The sequence below is a fragment of the Podarcis raffonei genome, chromosome 9, assembly GCF_027172205.1.
Source record: "Podarcis raffonei isolate rPodRaf1 chromosome 9, rPodRaf1.pri, whole genome shotgun sequence".
Taxonomy (NCBI): Eukaryota; Metazoa; Chordata; class Lepidosauria; order Squamata; family Lacertidae; genus Podarcis; species Podarcis raffonei.
Genome location: NC_070610.1, coordinates 22,759,407 through 22,777,683, shown reverse-complemented (window position 1 = coordinate 22,777,683; position 18,277 = coordinate 22,759,407). Strand labels below are relative to the sequence as shown.

General features: G+C 49.0%; 1 protein-coding gene across 1 annotated transcript; it reads left to right on the top strand.

The window, feature by feature from the left end:
* Positions 1-11,938: 11,938 nt before the first annotated feature.
* Positions 11,939-17,600, top strand: PHOX2B (paired like homeobox 2B). Its single transcript, XM_053402945.1, has 3 exons — positions 11,939-12,531; positions 14,288-14,475; positions 17,041-17,600. Exons 1-3 carry the CDS (start codon positions 12,291-12,293, stop codon positions 17,497-17,499), a joined length of 888 nt encoding a protein of 295 aa, XP_053258920.1. The 5' UTR covers positions 11,939-12,290; the 3' UTR covers positions 17,500-17,600.
* Positions 17,601-18,277: the final 677 nt, after the last annotated feature.

Sequence of the window (18,277 nt, the reverse complement as noted above, 5' to 3'; positions counted from 1 at the left end):
CAACATCATCATCAACAACAACAACAACTCTACTTCACTCATCTGACCGGCTTGCCCCAGCCTCTCTGGGGTGGCTTCCAATAAATAATAATAATAATAATAATAATAATAATAATAATAATAATTAAAAAAACATTAAAAACTTCCCTATTCAGGGCTGCCTTCAGATGTCTGCTAAAGGTTGTATCTCATTTCCTTGGCTCGGGAGTCGCATAACTTCATACCCACCAACATTTCTTCGATGAAAATAGGGACATCCCAAGGAAAAGCAGGACATTCCAGGATCCAATCAGAAACTGGGATGGCTTCTGTAAATCCAGGACTGTCCCTGGAAAATAGGGACACTTGGAGGGTCTGGTTTCCGAAGTTTTAGCTTTGCTTACTAAATACAAGTGAAATAAAAATAAGCTAAATTTGATTACTCTACAGAGCATAGGAGGGGAACCTCAGGCCTGGAGGGGCAGGGCATTGGAACTCTCCCAGCACACGCCCACTTTCTCCTCAGGCCACACCCCTCACGGACCATGCTTCAGGCCCAGAGTGTTTTTGCCTGGCTGGAATGTGTCCTTCAACTCTGATCTTGCTTCTTGCTTGTCAGGACAAAGGACAGAGAAGGCGGGCTTGAATGTATGTCAGAAGAACTATGTACAAAGGCAAAATGTCCATTTGCTGCTTTGAGCACTTTTGGCTCTGGTGATGCCTACCACTGGGACACGATCCTCAGAAGGTTGTGGCTCCTGATCTCAAAAGGGTTCCCTACCCCTGCACCAAACACCAGAAACTTTTCCGATGCAAACTGAAACTTCCTGATGCAGATTAACTAGAAAGGCTTCCAGAAAATGTCCAGTTCAAATGTATTTGGGCTATTCTGAAGCTCCCTAAAATGTCTGATAGGAGACTTACGTTTGATATTCCTGGATAGCAATTGGAATTTTTTTTTTGAGCAAAATTCCAGATTAAGGGACATACAGCCCAGTATTGAAGTATATTCTGCATCCCCCAAATCTTTCCTGTGTAAATACTACTAAACGTAGTTTAAGAACAGACATCCATAACTTTATTTACATGCCTGGGTAGGCTTGCTAAAGCTATGTTTATTTAGAAGACTTTATAAACCACTTATAAATCACTAAGCAGCAAACATAGAGCAATTTGAAACAATTATAATATACTTATCAAATCATAGAAATGTTAATGCAAACAGAATTGATTAATTAATCAAGTAATCAGCTAGTATTCTGTTAAACAAGTGATGGCCATGGAGAAAAGAGAAGTAAGCAGCAGTTAATTCTTAATAAACCTTAATTTCCCTTTAAGTGAAGACAAGGGAGTAGGGGAGAATGAGTGCTAAGAAGTGGATTATTTTCTAAATTGGAACACCATTTAAAGGGCCAAGTGGTACTTCAGCCTTAGCAACGGAAACATATTTAGCACAACAAACAAGGGCAAAACAACTGGAATTCCGGATTGTGAAAATGTTCCCATACAAATGCACTATACAGTTCATAATTTTGCCACGTTTTGACAGTTCCAGTGGAAAAATGAGTGGTTAAAGTGGGCCAAGTGACCTAGATTATTTTTTTTTTAAAGAAAAGTGAGACTGCTCTTAATAAAGTGTTTTGCAGTGGGAGATGTCATTCCACACACTTTAGCCATTGCCCTCTGATTTCTAGCAGGGCTCAAGGTATTTCGCTGTCAATATACCCCTATGGGCATAGCCAGGGGGGCAGGGGGGGCAGCTGCCTCCAGATCAATTAAAACAATAGAGATACTTAACTAACTGACCAATCACATTACAAAAGTCCTGCCCCCCAACAAAAATCCTGACTACGCCCATGCCCCTCCTCAAATCTAGTCATAGTACAGAGTACTCCAAACAGGCATGCATGCACATAACTATTTTGGAAATTAAATATTTCATCTAAATAAACATAGATACATACATCCCCAACAGCAGAGAACTGGTCTACCCTTTCTGGTAAATCTAGTTACAAAATTGTAGTGAGTGCTGGTCTCAAATCAACTAATGCTCTTGGTCTCTCCATCCATTGGTTTTCATTGGGTAAACCTACAGATCAACCCCTGGACGTTTAAGTCCAGCCAAGGGCGACTATGGGGTTGTGGCACTCATCTCGCTTTCAGGCCAGAGGAGCTGGTGTTTGTCCGCAGACAGCTTTCTGGGTCATGTTGCCAGCAGGACTAAACCGCTACTGGTGCAACGGGACACCGTGATGGAAACCAGAGAGCATGGAAATGCTGTTTACCTTCCCACTGCAGTGATACCTGTTTATCTACTTGCACTGGCATGCTTTCGAACTGCTAGGTTGGCAGGAGCTGGGATGGAGCTGTGGGAATGTTCTGGGGTGCAGGAGAGGATATATTGACTAATTATATCCTTATCCAACTTGTGCTAACAAGTTCCCAAAATATCAGCAGAGTTTATAGACATTCCCCTTTAAGTTCGCAACGGTAACATTTGCACAGGTTTGCTAGAACCTCTATAATAATTACTCTGGTAATTTCCCCTTTGTTCCCTCTTAAAATACAAGACACAACACAGTCTTTATAAAAGTATAAAAGAGTTTACTCACGTTCTGTTCACAATATGATCCCAGAAGGCTGACAGGCTTAAAAAGGTAAAATACATTTAGAATCTATCTTGTAGCAAGATAGTCCTTATCTCCTCTCTTGGCTGGGAGCCAAGAGAGCATCCTTAGATGTTTCCTCATGGAAGGAAGATGGCAGAGAGAGATGGCAGAGAGAGAGAGATGGCTGCCTGCCCTGTGCTTTTGTCATTTACCTGCACAGGTGAGGCCACACCCACCTCTGGTCACATGCAGAGGAAGTCCATCCCCAGGAAGTTTACCTGCTTGCTAGACAGACATCCCTCCCCATGTTCTAACATGTACACTCTAGGAATGTTGTCATTGACTGCTCCTGTGTTTACATCCCACAAGAGCAACGGGAGCTCACCCCGTGCGGGGATTCGAACTGCCGACCTTCTGATTGGCAAGCCCAAGAGACTCAGTGGTTTGGACCACAGTGCCACCTGCGTCAGGCTATGGGGAGCGCTGCAACCCCATAGTCGCCTTTGACTGGACTTAACCATCCAAGGGTCCTTTACCTTTTACCTTAGCTACCACCCCAATGTAAACCATTTTTTAAAGGAATGGAATGGTGGGACACAAATGTGATAGGTCAACAAATCAAATGCGTTCTAAATTTAGGGGTTGCGTTTATTCCACGTGAATTAATCTCAGACAGAAGACTCGTTTTGCAGGCCACTAGCATTTTAAAGTTATTTTCTGCTACTGACTCCAATGGAGCTACCAGGGCAGGACTTAGGAGGGTCCTCAAACACAACAGGGCTGGCCTGCCACATTTCAAAGTAAATGAAGCCATTTCATCACCGTTCAGGGAAGCACACTGCTCCCCAAAACACCATTAGGTCCAAGGGCTGAAATTGTCTAAATGCCCCACGGATTGTCTCTTCCAATCCTTCTCCTGTATCACTTCCACGCTACATCTCTGGCGGTACCAACTGTAGTCAATGCTTCCTCACAAATGCTTCTTCTTGCTGCCATCCCAGACACAGTGAATATGTTTCTCCAATTTCACTGCAAACAGAAAGGCCTCCTTGCCTAATTTAATCTGTTCTCCTTTGTCACAGGCAGATGTCACTTTTACATCTGTGCCTATCTTCAAATGCTCTCGTCCGTCCCCCACCTTCCATGAGCCAGCAGCTGTTCCTGCTATCAGCATAGCTCCAGCAAAAAAGCAATGTGGAGATCCCTCTGCTGGAAGAAGCTTGTCGCACTTCAGTCTTTTCCTGCTTTCCTGCACTTATAAACACACAGAACACTATAATACATAACAGGCTATCCTTTCATAGCATGGGCGTAGTCAAGTAAAACAATAGAAATACTTAACCAACTGACCAATCATGACGGTTCTGCTCCCCCCCTAACAAAAGTCCTGCCCCCCCAAAAAATCCTGGCTATGCCCATGTTTCGTAGCTAGCAAAACTGGTATCAAAAAACACAACTACATATAACAGCAAAACATGCTTATGCAGATAGGAGGTACAATTCCCAAAGCTGTGAAAACGAAGCACTAATGAGCTTTACAGTAGGCCTGTGCATAATCAGAAACAGGAAACTACTGCCCAAAGCAGGATCCCCTCTGTAACATATAGTAAAACATACCTGTTGTCGCCTGTGTCATCACACTGTCAGTTTCCTGCTTTGCCCTCCCCATCTTCGGATGCTTCTGGAGGCAACAAGGAAATGTGTTGCATGATGAACTACAGCTCCCAACATCCTTGACAATTGACCATGCGGACTAGGGCTCATGGGAATTGGAGTCCAACATCAGGAGGACCACAGGTTCCCACCCCTGGTTTAATGTGAATGAACATGCACTGCTCCTTCCCCCACTCCTGCTGTACTGTGGCCAAAACAAGACAGAGTTGTCTAACCCCAAGCTCATCCTTGTTTCCTCGCAACCCATAGTCTGGAGGAAACAAACCCCAAGGCTGGGTTTGGTTGACGAGACTTTGGCTTGCTTTGTCCAGGATATGGCAGCGCCATGGGAGCTTCTGAACAGTGTGCATGCTGCTTGTTCAGATTAAACCATAGTTTGTTTTAAACTATGGTTTAATGTGATATGCAAAGGGGGTCATTGTATCACTTGTGCAAAATATAATGCAAAGAACATGGTGAATAGCCACCAGCTCCCTCTTACTGCTTTCTAAATGTGCAGAGAGCACAGCGGATTTATTAGATTTATTAACTGGCTCATCTGCACGGAATAAAAGAGAGAGAGAAAAAAAATAGAAATATTATTCCATTTCAAAAACTTAGAGAAGATACTTTGATTGCATGCTGATACAGAGAAAGTGCCTCCTTGCTCCCTGTAATCTCTCAAAGTAACTAAAGCATCTTGTTAGGGAAAAAAATACAAACATAGTCTTTGACTACAAGGCTTTATTTGCAGAAAATTGACTTCCATTGAAGAAACAGCTATTGTCTGTTGCTTGCGTTAGTGACTCTATTATTTGTGATATTGAGTTTGATCACTAACATATTCGGAGTGTCCCTTGGCATAGGCTACAGTCTGTTTTTCTTTTCTTTCTTTTTTTGGTGAATATAAAAATCATAAATGGAAGAAAATTGGGGAGCCGTCCCGAGCCCAAATTACATTTTTGAAGCTGATCCTTTGCTTGGTGGGCATCTCTAGCGGGAATCATTAGCGGTCTCTCGCAAATGAAGCAATCAAAAAGAAAGCTCCTTTGAAATGCTCGCTGGTGTTTAATATTTGATTTGTTCCCATGTTACTACTGTGTGTTTAGCCTGCGGAAAAAACCAGCTTCATAGGAGTGAGACATGATGGGCCTGACAAGCGTTTTGCCCGTCAATTGCTACTTCAGTACAATACCGTTTTGTTTGCTGTTTTGTTTCCCTGTCTTCTGACATTCTTTCTGACTTTGAAGGGAGGGGGGAGATAGATGCCGTGGGAGGAAGGGGGATTTTCCTCTAAGAACGCCAAAGAATAGGATAGAGAAGTTTCCTTTCAACTCCAAACTGATCTGTCCTTGATACACATCGCCAACCCTTGGTTCACCTCCGTTAGCTTCTTTCCTGCTCTATCTTCCTTGTCTCTGCTGTAACCATCTGCAGCAGGAAAGGGAAGATTCACACAAACCTCCTCATCTTGTATCAATAAAGGACAGAGCAACAAACTGTATTTCTGGTTGGCTGGACCTGAATTTGTGATGTGTAGACAAAAGTCCGCCTTTTGGAACGGGAGGGAAGCTGGACAGGACAGCTATTGGGGACTCTTAATTCTATTTGTGCTGCCTGGAAGTCAGGATGGTTTGTGTGTGTGTGTGTGTGTGTGCGTCTTCTTTTTTTGTCCACCGCCCGCCCCCCTCCACACTTCATTTTGATTTGATTATTTCGTAGAGATGGGCTCCCTTTTCACCCCCTCCAGACGCGTGGAGGAAGGCTGCTGAGGCAGTTGGCCTATAGTTGCCGTAATCAAATTAAGCATTTGCTACAACTTTTGAGGAGAAGGGCTCGCGTGTAAAAAGGACGACTCCAAACAAAAAAGAGAGCAGGGGGCCTGGGGACGCCAGGGAGAGGAAGGGGAAACCCGCAGGTCCTTTCATCTTTAGAGGAAAATTTGGAGAAGGGAAAGAAAAGAATCTACAAAAGATTCCACCACTCTCCTGCCCTGCCGAAAACAACCCCCCAAATGAATAAATAAATATGAAAACAGAAGGGAGATAATCAAGTCCAGGGCATTTGCTCAGGGGGCTGAAAGAAGGCTGGGTGGAATGAAAAGAACAGGGGAGCACAGGACCCGTGAGGTCCCTGGCACCCTGAATGGAGACCAGAAGGTGGCAAGCAGGTGGAGGGGGAAACGGGCGCCGTAAGTGAAGGAGAAAGAAAACAGCTGAGTCGCAGCAGAAAAAAATGTGAACACTAAAGGCTGTTTAATGGTTGTATTTTGGAGCCTCGGTTGTGGCCTGCTGGGACCAGGGAGGTTTTTTTTTTAAAAGCCCCGCCTAAGGTCTTAAGAAAGGGACACGGGTGGCGCTGTGGGTCAAACCACAGAGCCTAGGACTTGCTGATCAGAAGGTCAACGGTTCGAATCCCCGCAACGGGGTGAGCTCCCGTTGCTCGGTCCCTGCTCCTGCCAACCTAGCAGTTCAAAAGCACGTCAAAGTACAAGTAGATAAATAGGTACCGTTCCGGCAGGAAGGTAAACGGCGTTTCCGTGCGCTGCTCTGGTTCGCCAGAAGCGGCTTAGCCATGCTGGCCACATGACCCAGAAGCTGTACGCCGGCTCCCTCGGCCAGTAAAGCAAGATGAGCGCTGCAACCCCAGAGTCGGCCATGACTGGACCTAATGGTCAGGGGTCCCTTTACCTTTAAGGTCTTAAGAAAGAAATTTGTTGTTGTTTAGTTGTTTAGTTGTGTCTGACTCTTCGTGACCCCATGGACCAGAGCACGCCAGGCACTCCTGTCTTCCACTGCCTCCTGCAGTTTGGTCAAACTCATGCTGGTAGCTTCGAGAACACTGTCCAACCATCTCGTCCTTTGTCATCCCCTTTTCTTTGTGCCCTCAACCTTTCCCAACACCAGGGTCTTTTCCAGGGAGTCTTCTCTTCTCATGAGGTGCCCAAAGTATTGGAGCCTCAGCTTCAGGATCTGTCCTTCCACTCAGGGCTGATTTCCTTCAGAATGGAGAGGTTTGATCTTCTTGCAGTCCATGGGACTCTCAAGAGTCTCCTCCAGCACCATAATTCAAAAGCATCAATTCTTCGGCGATCAGCCTTCTTTATGGTCCAGCTCTCACTTCCATACATCACTACTGGGAAAACCATAGCTTTAACTATACGGACCTTTGTTGGCAAGGTGATGTCTCTGCTTTTTAAGATGCTGTCTCGGTTTGTCAAGAAAGAAATGGTTCTCTCTTTATCTGGGGCTGCCATTGCTACCAACTGTATAGGAGGCCGGGATGGGGTACTGTCACTGCCATCCATTTCTCTGGGCAGAGACCACTTCAGCTTGTTCAACTTGTGATACGCGTTACTAGCAGTTGCTCGTTATCCAAGTGACTCCGCCATAGGCTACTTCCATACTTCCACATGTGCACAATGTGTGCCTCCACGCGCACCTCCGTCAGAATTTACTGCTCAACGGTCCACTTCTGCAGTCTCCAACCCAGCCTTTGGCTGAATCCAGGTAAAAAGAGAGATGTGCCTTGCAGTTGATAAGCAACCTTAAAATGCTACATCCAGCCCAGTGGCTCTGATAAGAGCTGCAGTAACCACAGTGCCCACGAAGAGCAGGCCTATGAGATACGAGATGGTCTGGAGCAGAACTAGGCCTTGCCCCCAAATTCCCCAAGCCTAGGACCTCCAGCCTTGTCCAATATGCTGGCAATGTTAGGATGACTATCTCTGCTAGATTTGTATGTAAAAACCAGGTGAAACAGCCATCTTTGGCAGTTGCATCATCTTAGATGTGTGCCCGTCGCTGTGTGGGGTGGATCCCCTGTTAAGAATAACGTATGCATGCCAAATGGTGCAAAAAAAATGCCAGTTTGCTTCTGACTGGCCAGTCAACTTTGGGTTTGCTTCTGAACTCTGGGACACATACTTAACTTTCCTGCATGTGGAACAGCAGCAAAATGTCACAGTGTGCAATGTTTTTGTTCAAGGTTCCAGCCAGCCAGCCAGCCATGCCCTTTCAGGACACTCCATTCCCTTCCCCCTTCCAGTTTTCTGTTCTGTCCCCAACCGTCAGTTAACTTTCTGTGTCCAAAGCTCAGACCACAGTGGACATTTTTCAGGAGGGGGGTGGTGGAATACTTCACACATCCTTGTATTTCTGCAAATCTTAGGGCTTCCCTGAAGCCTCCTAACACCTCCTTTTATGCCATTTTGGCTACATGAGGGTCCAAAGAACGAGTTTGCTGTTACTGATGTAGGAGATGTACCTTGGCCCAAGCCCTGGCAGTAGTTTTTGGCCCATAGGCATTGTCTCCTCAATGTGTCACCGATATGAGAGCTAACTAGAGCTTTCAATCTAGAATGGCCACACTGCTCACTGCAGTCCCTGGCAGGAAAAACAACACCTGCATAACCACATGCAAGAATCAGTAATGTTAGAATTAAGCTTGATATTGGGAGGAAGCATGTCTCATTGGTGGGTGTGATTTTTCAAGAGCCAAATTTGTGTGTGTGTGTGTGTGTGTGTGTGTCCCGCCCCTTCACCAAGGCAGGATTTGGGAGCAGAAGTCAAAGCCCAGCTCCCAGCCAGAATAAGCAGGCAGGCTGCCAAGCACAGCAAGCTTGACTGATTGCATTTTGAAACAAATAAAGTAATCCATGATCACTCAGTAGAACATGAGACTCTTAATCTCTAGGTTGTGGCTTTGAGCCCCATGTTGGATTGCAGGGGGTTGGACTAGATGACCCTCAGCACCCCCTCCAACTCTACGGTTCTTGCAACTAACACTGTGGTTCTCAAAGGTTGTGGCAGAAGAGGATGCCAAGTGAGGCAGGAAGATCCAAGGACAATAATTTATACATTTTAGTGTAGAGTAGTATAGTATTAGTATAGTATATATTTTAAAAATTATTTCTTTGAAGAATATGGATAGTTACCTTTTCAAAATCAAGCACTGCTACCAGTTGCTTGTCTTCCAATGCATTTCTTATCGGTGTGGCAGGCAAATATTTATTCTGAAAGTGTAGCCCAGAAAAACAAGTGTGAGAAACACTGATGTAGCGCAAAGCACGGTACTCCAGAAATACTTATACTACCGAAGGAGCGTTCCCCCGCCCCAAGCAGCCATTAAATCCGGTGTCACAGCTTACTCAACTGGAGGCCGAGTTAAAAGCGTCAAGAGACCACGTGGAGTAATAGAGGCCTTGAGAGTGGTTGCGTTGGACTCCGCCTCCGAGTCAGCTTGGGGTTGCGGGTTTTTTCTCTGCCTGGGGTTGGTATGTTGTGTGTTTGTGTGTATAATACAGATGTGTATGTATGTGCCAAAGAGGGCAAACAACCGCCCCGCCGCCTTTCGATGCGCACCATTCTGCCACTCTTTGCATGGACGGCGGACCCCTCACCCCGCGTTTGGACTCCGGAGAGGTCTTCCCGGGAACTCTGCCTCGCCACTTGAGATATTTCCCTCCCCCACTATCCTCGCCTGTTCCGGGGCAGAGTGCCCGTTTCCCCCCGGCTCGGGTTCTGCGCCGCCAAGGCCGGCGCGCAATTGCGCGCTCTCCGAGAGCACCCTCGACGGCAGCGCCATCCTGGCCCACGGACTGCAATTGGGCTGCGTGGGTTGTCCCCTCAAGAAACCTTTTCATCGGCGAGTCACAAGGATATGTAGCAAAACTAACACACACACACCCATTGCAGCCGCGTTCAGGCTTTGAAGGAGCCTTTCAATGTGCCATAAAACACTGGAGAAAGTCCGGAGGTAGTTCCGGCGCACGCGAGATTTCTCCCCACTCATTTTTCCATTCTTTTAGGCTCGGTGAAAGCTCTGCAAATACTGCGGATCGGTCTTAAAGGCTCTAAATACTCTCCGAGTGTGCTAGTTTTATTAGCTCGGGAGGGATGCAACGAAGCTTGCATCAGAAACACCCGGAGTTTGTTTGTTCCCCTCGCCCCCCTCACTTGCCTATTCATTTTGCAAACATTGCTACTCGCCTCGCGATAGTTTTGGTTTTTACCAGCTCAGTGGAAGGAAGAGAGATCTAAATGCAAGAAAATGAATGGCGTGGACTTTGTATCTTGGGCTGCAATGATCTCCAAGGAAGCACCATGCAAATCGTGAAATCCACAGACGAGAATTTGGGGGGAACTGATTTGCTCAGGCTCCCTGGGAGGAGAAATGTATTTTCTTCTAAAAGGGAATGTGAAGGGAGCTGCAGCGTTGTCAGTAAACAGAAAACGTGACTTCATCGGGAGCATCAAGACACCAACTTGTTATTGGAGCTTTGTTAAAGTAGATTATTATGGTCGTTATTGGGACCTCCACCAAGCGCAGAGAGTGAAAAGGCGAACGTAAAATTAAAAAAAATTAAGCACGTTAAAAAAAAAACCCGCCCCCGCCTCGATCTCCATGAAAGGATGTCCATATCTCTTCCGCTAAAATCCATCGGATTATCAAAATGTTAGGGTCCGGCTGGGGAAACGTATTTTGTGAACGCGGGGGGAGAAAGGATGCGGGTTTTAGGTGGGCGAGGAGCAAACCACGACGCGCGCGTGGACGCGTCCATGATTTAAACCCAGGCCTGGGCCTCACCGCTGCCTTCGAAACCCAAGTGTTGGGCGCGGGCGGGCTTTTCTCGTGGGCCCTCGGTTAGTCTCGAGAACCACCGTGGGGGGGGGGAGTTGGTGGTGGTGCGGATGGTGCCAGGAAAGGGAGACGCAGTGGAAAGCGCCTCCAGGCACGCGCGACCTTGGAAGGAGAAGCGCGGGGTGTCCCGTCGGTTCCCCGCCCCACTCTCCCTCCGACCAGGTGCCTTTGGGAAACCCCTCCATCCGCTGCCACTCCCCACCCCGGGGTCCCTTGCGCAGGGTGCCCGAGTCCTGCCGGTGTCCTCGCCCTTTATCGCATTTCACGCTCGGAAGGGGGTCTCTTTGGAGTTCAATTGAGCGCGTAACGCGCGTACAAAAGCAGGTTTCGCGACGACCCCGGGGTTTCACTCCTTAGTCCGAAGCTGCGGGGGAGGGAGGCTTATTTCTCTTCTTAGTTGGGGGGACACACCACCTCTCTCCACACACACCCTTAAAACACGCCCCCCCAGCAACAACCCCCAACCCTTCTCTCTCTTTATTCCCAGGTGTGTGGGTGTGCGTATGCATAGGGCAAACTTCTAGAGCCCCCCAATAAAATATTTAAATATTTGAGGGGGGCTCAAAGTTGATAGGCATTGCCATTCAAACGGAGTGTGGGTGTCGTGTCTTGTGATCGATTATGTGGGGCGGGGTTTACCTGGGGCCCCCAATATTTTAAGCAAGTTGGCAGCCCTGTATATAGGGGTGCGTGCGTGCGAGCGCGTGTGTGTATGAGTGAGATCAGTTAAAAAGGAGGTTTAAAAGCTCGGGCAAATCGGATCAGGGAAAATCGTCACCCAACTTTCCTCCTTTCCCAAGGAGGCTGATCGAATTAAAAGGGCAGCGAGGCTGCTTGGCGAAAACAGAGGACCGGGGACGTCGAGGGTGTGTATTAAATTCTCATTAGAGATGCAGGAATCAGCCAGAGGGAAGTTGGGCAGCTCAGCCTCCCTCCCTCCCTCCCTCTTTCCTCCCCCTCCCCTCCCTCCTTCTCCCCTCCCCCCTCCTTCCCCTCTTTCCTCGCTCCCCCCACCCCCACCCCAGTTGCCAGCCCAATAGACTGATGAGTTATTGTCATGTAAAAAGCGCCCGCGATCAGACCAACCGCTTTGCTATTGTCCAAGTGGAAACAGCCAAGTTTATGATGAGGACTATATGCTCTAGAGACCTCAGGCAAGGCAGCTCATAGGAGCCGTTTTTTCATAAAACTCGGCACGGCTGGTAGCAAGGAGGCCACTCTGGAAGCAAGAGCGGAGCTGTGCGCATCTCGCTCTCACCCCTTGCCTTGGCTCTTCTTCTCTCCCCCCTCATCCACCTCGCCCCCACCCCCACCCCCCACCCCACCTTGACCAGGAGCCCCATCTTTTCTCTCTCCCCACCCTCCAGCCCCCAAACCCGTTGGCTGGGCCATCCCCGAGCCTTTTCAATGTATAAAATGGAATATTCTTACCTCAATTCCTCCGCCTACGAGTCGTGCATGGCTGGGATGGACACGTCCAGCTTGGCTTCGGCTTACGCGGACTTCAGCTCGTGCAGCCAGGCGAGTGGCTTCCAGTATAACCCCATCAGGACCACTTTCGGGGCCACCTCCGGGTGCCCGTCCCTCACCCCCGGATCCTGCAGCCTGGGCACCCTTAGGGACCACCAGAGCAGCCCATACGCGGCAGGTAAGGACCCTGCGCCCCTGGCTGGAGACTGGAGAGAGAGAGAGAAGGGGAAAGGCAAGAAGAGAGAGAGAGAGAGGGCAAAAGAGGAGGAAGGGGGAAGAGCCAAGCCAAAGCCCGACCGAGCAGAAAAGAGAGGGAGGGGAAAAAATAGGAGAGGGAAGCCTCGCTTTGATTGCATTTGGAAAATGGCAATGTGTTTAGTATTTACCCAACGAAATTTGCTTACACAAATGAAAGAATTTATCACGTTAGGAGCGATTGCAGGGAAGGAGAGAGAGGAGAGGAGAGAGGAGGGGGGTGGGTTGGGTTGGGTTTGTGTGTTGGGGGGGGAGAGGGGGGTGTAATTCACTTACACCGTTACACTATCCGAAGTCACACCCGAAACCGCCAACAAAATTATCTTAAGCTGCCAAAATGATCGGCATAATTTATTTACTTTGCGAGGGAGACGGAAAAGCTGGGGGAAATAATTAAATAAGCCGCGAGGAAAGCTCATTACTGACACTGTCTTCTTCATCATCTTCATCTTCATCGCCTTTCCCCCCTTTCCTTCTCTTCCCTTTCCCTCTTTTAAGAAACCGCATCCACCACGGGCAACAACAGTAAACAAGTCATGGAGAGATAAGCGGGCACTGTCTCGCTGCTAGTATTTTTCTTTTTCTTTCATTCCTTTCTTTCCTTTTTTAGCAGTCCCCCCCCCCCAGGAACAACGAAATCCCGCCTGGGCGAAAGTCTTCGAGTAAGGGAAGAGGCGCAAAAAATTCAGGGGCAGCTCTGGAGGTGTCTGGGAGGGGGAGGCGACACTTACTTGGGAGCACGTCCCATTGAGCTCAATCGGACTTCCGAGTCCACATATTTAGGATGGCACCTGTCGGTGTTGCTCTATTCCGGTCAACGCAACGGGTCGATTTTGCTATCGAATTCCATGGAAGCAGCATCTCTGGTGCTGGTCGTGGATCATTATTATTTTTGGACCATTTTTTGTACTAAACCAAGCAGGCATGTAGCAGTAGCATTTTGAGAGAAAGGCAGCCTTGGCCGTCTTGTCTGAACGCTCACACCCGCATCTAGCGAGATCGCCCTGCCAATCTCTTCATTCGTCATCTCTCTTTGCGACATTGAAGGAGGAGATGGGGGGCCCCCCGCAACTACAAGATTTGCCTGTCATTCCAACGAACCACCCCCACCCCCATCTTAATTTAGCATAAATTGTCATCGCTCTCCCCTCCCCCGCAATTTCATTTTTGGAAAATCGTCGCTAAGGGTGGTATACTTTTGATCCAACCGCAATAAACAGATGCGGTGGGGTGGGGTGGAGGGGAAGGGAGGTGAATGGGTGTTTTTTTTTTTAATAACCTATATCGAAAGTGAAAAAAATAAATAGTGTTTTGGAGAATCCATCTGCAAACAGACCGTATCATTCTCCTTTCTTATCCATTTCGTTATCGAAATACACCCCTCTCCCTTTTCTGGATTAGAAACCTTAACCGTCTCAGAAAACGGAGGGGACACGGATGCGTTTCTTCTCCGTGTCTGCTCGCGAGTAAGCTCCCTGGTTATGCGGGTTGTTAGCATGGCGGTGTAGACGGTTTCGCGGGTCACGCTCCCACCGCCGCAAGCACAGTGAAACCATTCGAATCCGGATCCCCCGGACGGCTGTCCTCGCGTTCCAACGGCTTATTGCGGGGAATCGCAGCACGTTATCGACTGGCCTGTGTTTCTTTTCCTCCCACCCCGCTCCCCTTTCCCTCTTTAGTCCCCTACAAGCTCTTCACCGACCACGGGGGCTTGAACGAGAAGAGGAAGCAGAGGCGGATCAGGACCACCTTCACCAGCGCGCAGCTGAAGGAACTGGAGAGGGTGTTCGCGGAGACTCACTACCCAGATATCTACACCCGGGAGGAACTGGCCCTCAAAATCGACCTCACCGAAGCCAGAGTTCAGGTTGGTGAAGGAGCTCCTTTCGATCCGGATTGCAGCAGCCGCCTAGGCCGCTTCATCCGGAGCAAAGCATCGCGGGTAGCAACGCGCAGCTTTCAAGATTTTGCTGGACGGGAGGTGACCACCGACAGAGAGTCCCAGGGTGGGAAGTCTGTTGCTTTTGCACATTTACGTACTTCCCTTTGGAAAAAATATGAAAATGGATGCAGGGTTTTTTATGTTTATCATTCCGGGCCTCTGCCTTTTATTTTTTTAACCTCGTTTATCTTGAGTCCTTCCTCCATCAGCAGCAGGAGGCATTCAGCTTTGCATCCCACAGCTGTCTCACGTTCCTCATGGTAATGACTAAGACTCCTAAGGGCAGCAATTTCCTTGGAGAGCCCAGTGGCTAGGATATGTATTCCCTACAGCTTGGCTCACTTGCTAGAGCCACCCATTTCTGTACAGGCACCTTGTCAGTTCCTGATTTTGGCAGAGGACACATTATCATCTGGATAGCTGAACAGGGCAACATGTGGCGAGGACCATATCATTCTGAGTATGAGATATTTGCATCCCTTCTATAATTTTGATTTTTATTTTTGTCAAGATCTCTCTACTTCTGTGGGAACCATTTCTAACTTAGCAAACTGGAGATCTGAATTCTCAAAGTAGGGAGAGCTTTACACTAAGATCTCACCTGATCTGCAATCTAGGTATATATAAACACCTTTACCTTGGAGTCACTGACCCGAAATAATTATATTTGGCATACACTGATGTGTCTTAAATTAAGACACACCCTAAATCAGGGGTGGAGAACCTCTGGCTCTCCAGATGTTGCCAATGGCCAGGGATGATGTTAGTTTATATCTAGCAAAATCTGGAGGGCCAGAGGTTCCTCACCTTTCCTTTAAATACTCCATCATTTCACTACTTCTGAGCATCTCAAGAGTGCAAAAGACTGGTTTAGTATGCGCCACGAAATAATAACACAAGTCATTAAGACTACAATCCTATCCAACTGCCCAACGGAACGAAATTGAGATTTCTGAGAAAACAAGGCTGCAAACCACTCTGATATACCACGAAGCATGCCATAGGGGAGCAGTTAATTTGCAAAGCAAGCCAGGCCAAAGCATGCCACAACAGATTGTGGCACGAAGGCTTTAAGCATGGGCAGAAGAATGTTAGGGTGATGGTGCCAAACAGCAATAAATCCGAACCGAGGAGAGCCATTGGTATTGGAGCTGAAAGGGAATGTGGCTGCTCTGCTTTGGTGTTGTTTTTGTTTTTATTAGATATTTTATGGGGGTTTTCTGGATTTTATTCTGTAAACTGCCCTGAGACCCCCGGATACAGGGCGGTATATAAATTCAAAAAATAATAATAACAACAACTAGCAATTGGCCAACATGCCAGATGTGCGTGGCCAATGGTCTGGTTCCATGCTAGCACACCTGGAAGCATCTTAAGAGTTGCCATGCTAGACCCTACCAGTGGTCGCCTGTTCTTTTTATTTACGCACCGTGGCCGAGCTGATGGCCAGCAGAACTCACAGACAGGCTACATTATTCCTCAGCAGAGGAACAAGAATGCATGTTACTTTATAGCAACAACCAGCTTCTGCAGTGAAGGACTTTTCCTATCCACACGGCCCACACAATAGGGAGTAAATTACAGCAGCTCATTGTCTGGACCTATTGAAAGATAAGAGTCCTCTGCTGAAATGATATGAATGTTCTGAGATGAAAGTTCTCTTTTAGCTTGGCATGGCCAATAGCTATCCAGAGTCCGTCCATTCAACTAGGGCACATGCCATCCTTTTCTAAACCGTAAGTGGAAGAATTTGCAACCTACCATCTTTTAGACACTGGGTGTCTAAAGCCAATTTACCCAGTCGCATCCTGCCAGAAAGCAAATATAACCATGGAATAAGCCGGTCATCTGTAACATGTTATTAATCTTACTATAGCTGCTACCCCTGATTTCTCACAGGAATGGGAATTTGTAATGCTCACAGATGGGCTTGTCTACGCTCATTGCCCGTCGGTTGGCATTGACTTGGGAAACGGGCCTTTTGAATCCCTTCCTACACCCATACACTAAGGATAGTTAGCAGTGGGTATTTTCACGTACTAAAAATAGTTGCCAGTTAAGACCTACAAGGCTAGGTCTTTCCACATGTTTATTGATTGTTTTCTTTGGCTCAAGCTGGGATAGCTCAGTCGGTTTGAGCCCCACGTTGGGCAAAAGATAACGGATTGGACAGATCGCCTCATGTCCCCTTCCCATTCTACAATTCTATGATTTAAGTAGTGACCGCTGAGTTCTGGACAAGCTACCGGTATTTTGAATCCACTACCGCAAAGTGGCTTTCAAGGCGCGCTTGGGAGAGACAGAAAGAGAGAGAGAGAGAGGAAAGGGGGGTGGTCTCGCATAATGGTCACAAACACAGAATCGGTGACTCGAAGTTGCCTTGGCTTGACTCGCATATCCCGTGCATGTGGGAATAGAACGCCCGCCCCCCTCTGAACCTCTCTCTCTTTTCCCCCCTCGCTCCTTCCTTCCTTCTTTCCTTCTGGCCAGGTCTGGTTCCAGAACCGACGGGCGAAGTTCCGCAAGCAGGAGCGCGCCGCGGCGGCAGCGGCGGCCGCAGCCAAGAACGGCTCGTCTGGGAAGAAGTCCGACGCGTCGCGGGACGATGAGAGCAAAGAGGCCAAAAGCACCGACCCGGACAGCACCGGCGGGCCCGGCCCCAACCCCAACCCGGCGCCCAGCTGCGGCGGCGGCGGGCCCAGCCCCACGGGAGGCCCCGGCGGGCCCGGAGCCGGCGGGCCCGGGCAGGAGGCCGGCAAAGGCGCGCCGTCGGGGCCTGGCGGCTTGGCGGCGGCGGCGGCGGCGGGGCCCGGGCAGGGCTGGGCCCCCGGGCCGGGGCCGATCACCTCCATCCCGGATTCCTTAGGCGGGCCCTTCGCCAGCGTGCTCTCGTCGCTGCAGAGACCCAACGGCACCAAAGGCACCTTGGTGAAGAGCAGTATGTTTTGAGCGCGGGGCCGGCCGGCCGGGGCTGCGTCGCCGGGGCCGGGCCTCCCTCGACGGACGCTTCCCCAATGGCCGAGAGCGAGGAGGCGGCGCCCTCTGCAGGGAAGGGACTCGCCAGGCCTCCACTCCTGCCCTCCTCGCTCACGTCGGAGCGGCCCCGACGGCGCGGACTTGCAAGCGACCTTGCCCGGGCTACGAACAAGCGAGCGCGCCCCGTAGTGCGCATCGCTCTGCTGCAGCAGGCGCCGCGCCACCGCCCTCTCCTCCTTGCGCAGTCCCTCTCCGGGAGAAAACTGTCCACAAGCTGCCAGTGTCGTTTTGTCGGTGTTGCTGCTGCTACTGCAATGTAATCCTCCCACCCCCACCCCGCCAAACCCCCCTCTCTTGGCCGGGTTTTTCCTTGAGGCTGAGGCGCTTTCAGCGTGGCTGCACACCCATTGCAAAACCGCGCGTCCGCCTTTGCGCATCGTGAGCGCTCCATTTGGTGATTTGGCACAGCCGTCGCCTCCAAGGTGCGCGCGTTAAGAGCCACGCGGTCTCCCCCTCCCCCAGGGCTAAATTGGAGCCCCCCTGCCGCCCCACTCACTCACTCCTTTTCGTGGGCTGAGCTGACGAGGGCCAGAGAACATGTACAGAGTTGAGAGGTCTAAATTTGTAAATGTACTGAAACCAAGGGGTTGCTGTGCAAGTGGTTTGTACTGTAACTAGAGCACAGCTTCTGAATGTATCGGTTAGGCTAGTAGGACGCACACCCCTTCCTGCTTTCGCAGCTTCCCTAGAA

Bases quoted from the DNA above. Each gene is read 5' to 3' on its own strand.
- PHOX2B (XM_053402945.1), top strand. From the start codon at position 12,291: ATGTATAAAATGGAATATTCTTACCTCAATTCCTCCGCCTACGAGTCG. The intron at 12,532-14,287 runs GTAAGGACCCTG...TTCCCTCTTTAG, and splicing joins GAGCAGCCCATACGCGGCAG to TCCCCTACAAGCTCTTCACC. The intron at 14,476-17,040 runs GTTGGTGAAGGA...CCTTCTGGCCAG, and splicing joins TCACCGAAGCCAGAGTTCAG to GTCTGGTTCCAGAACCGACG.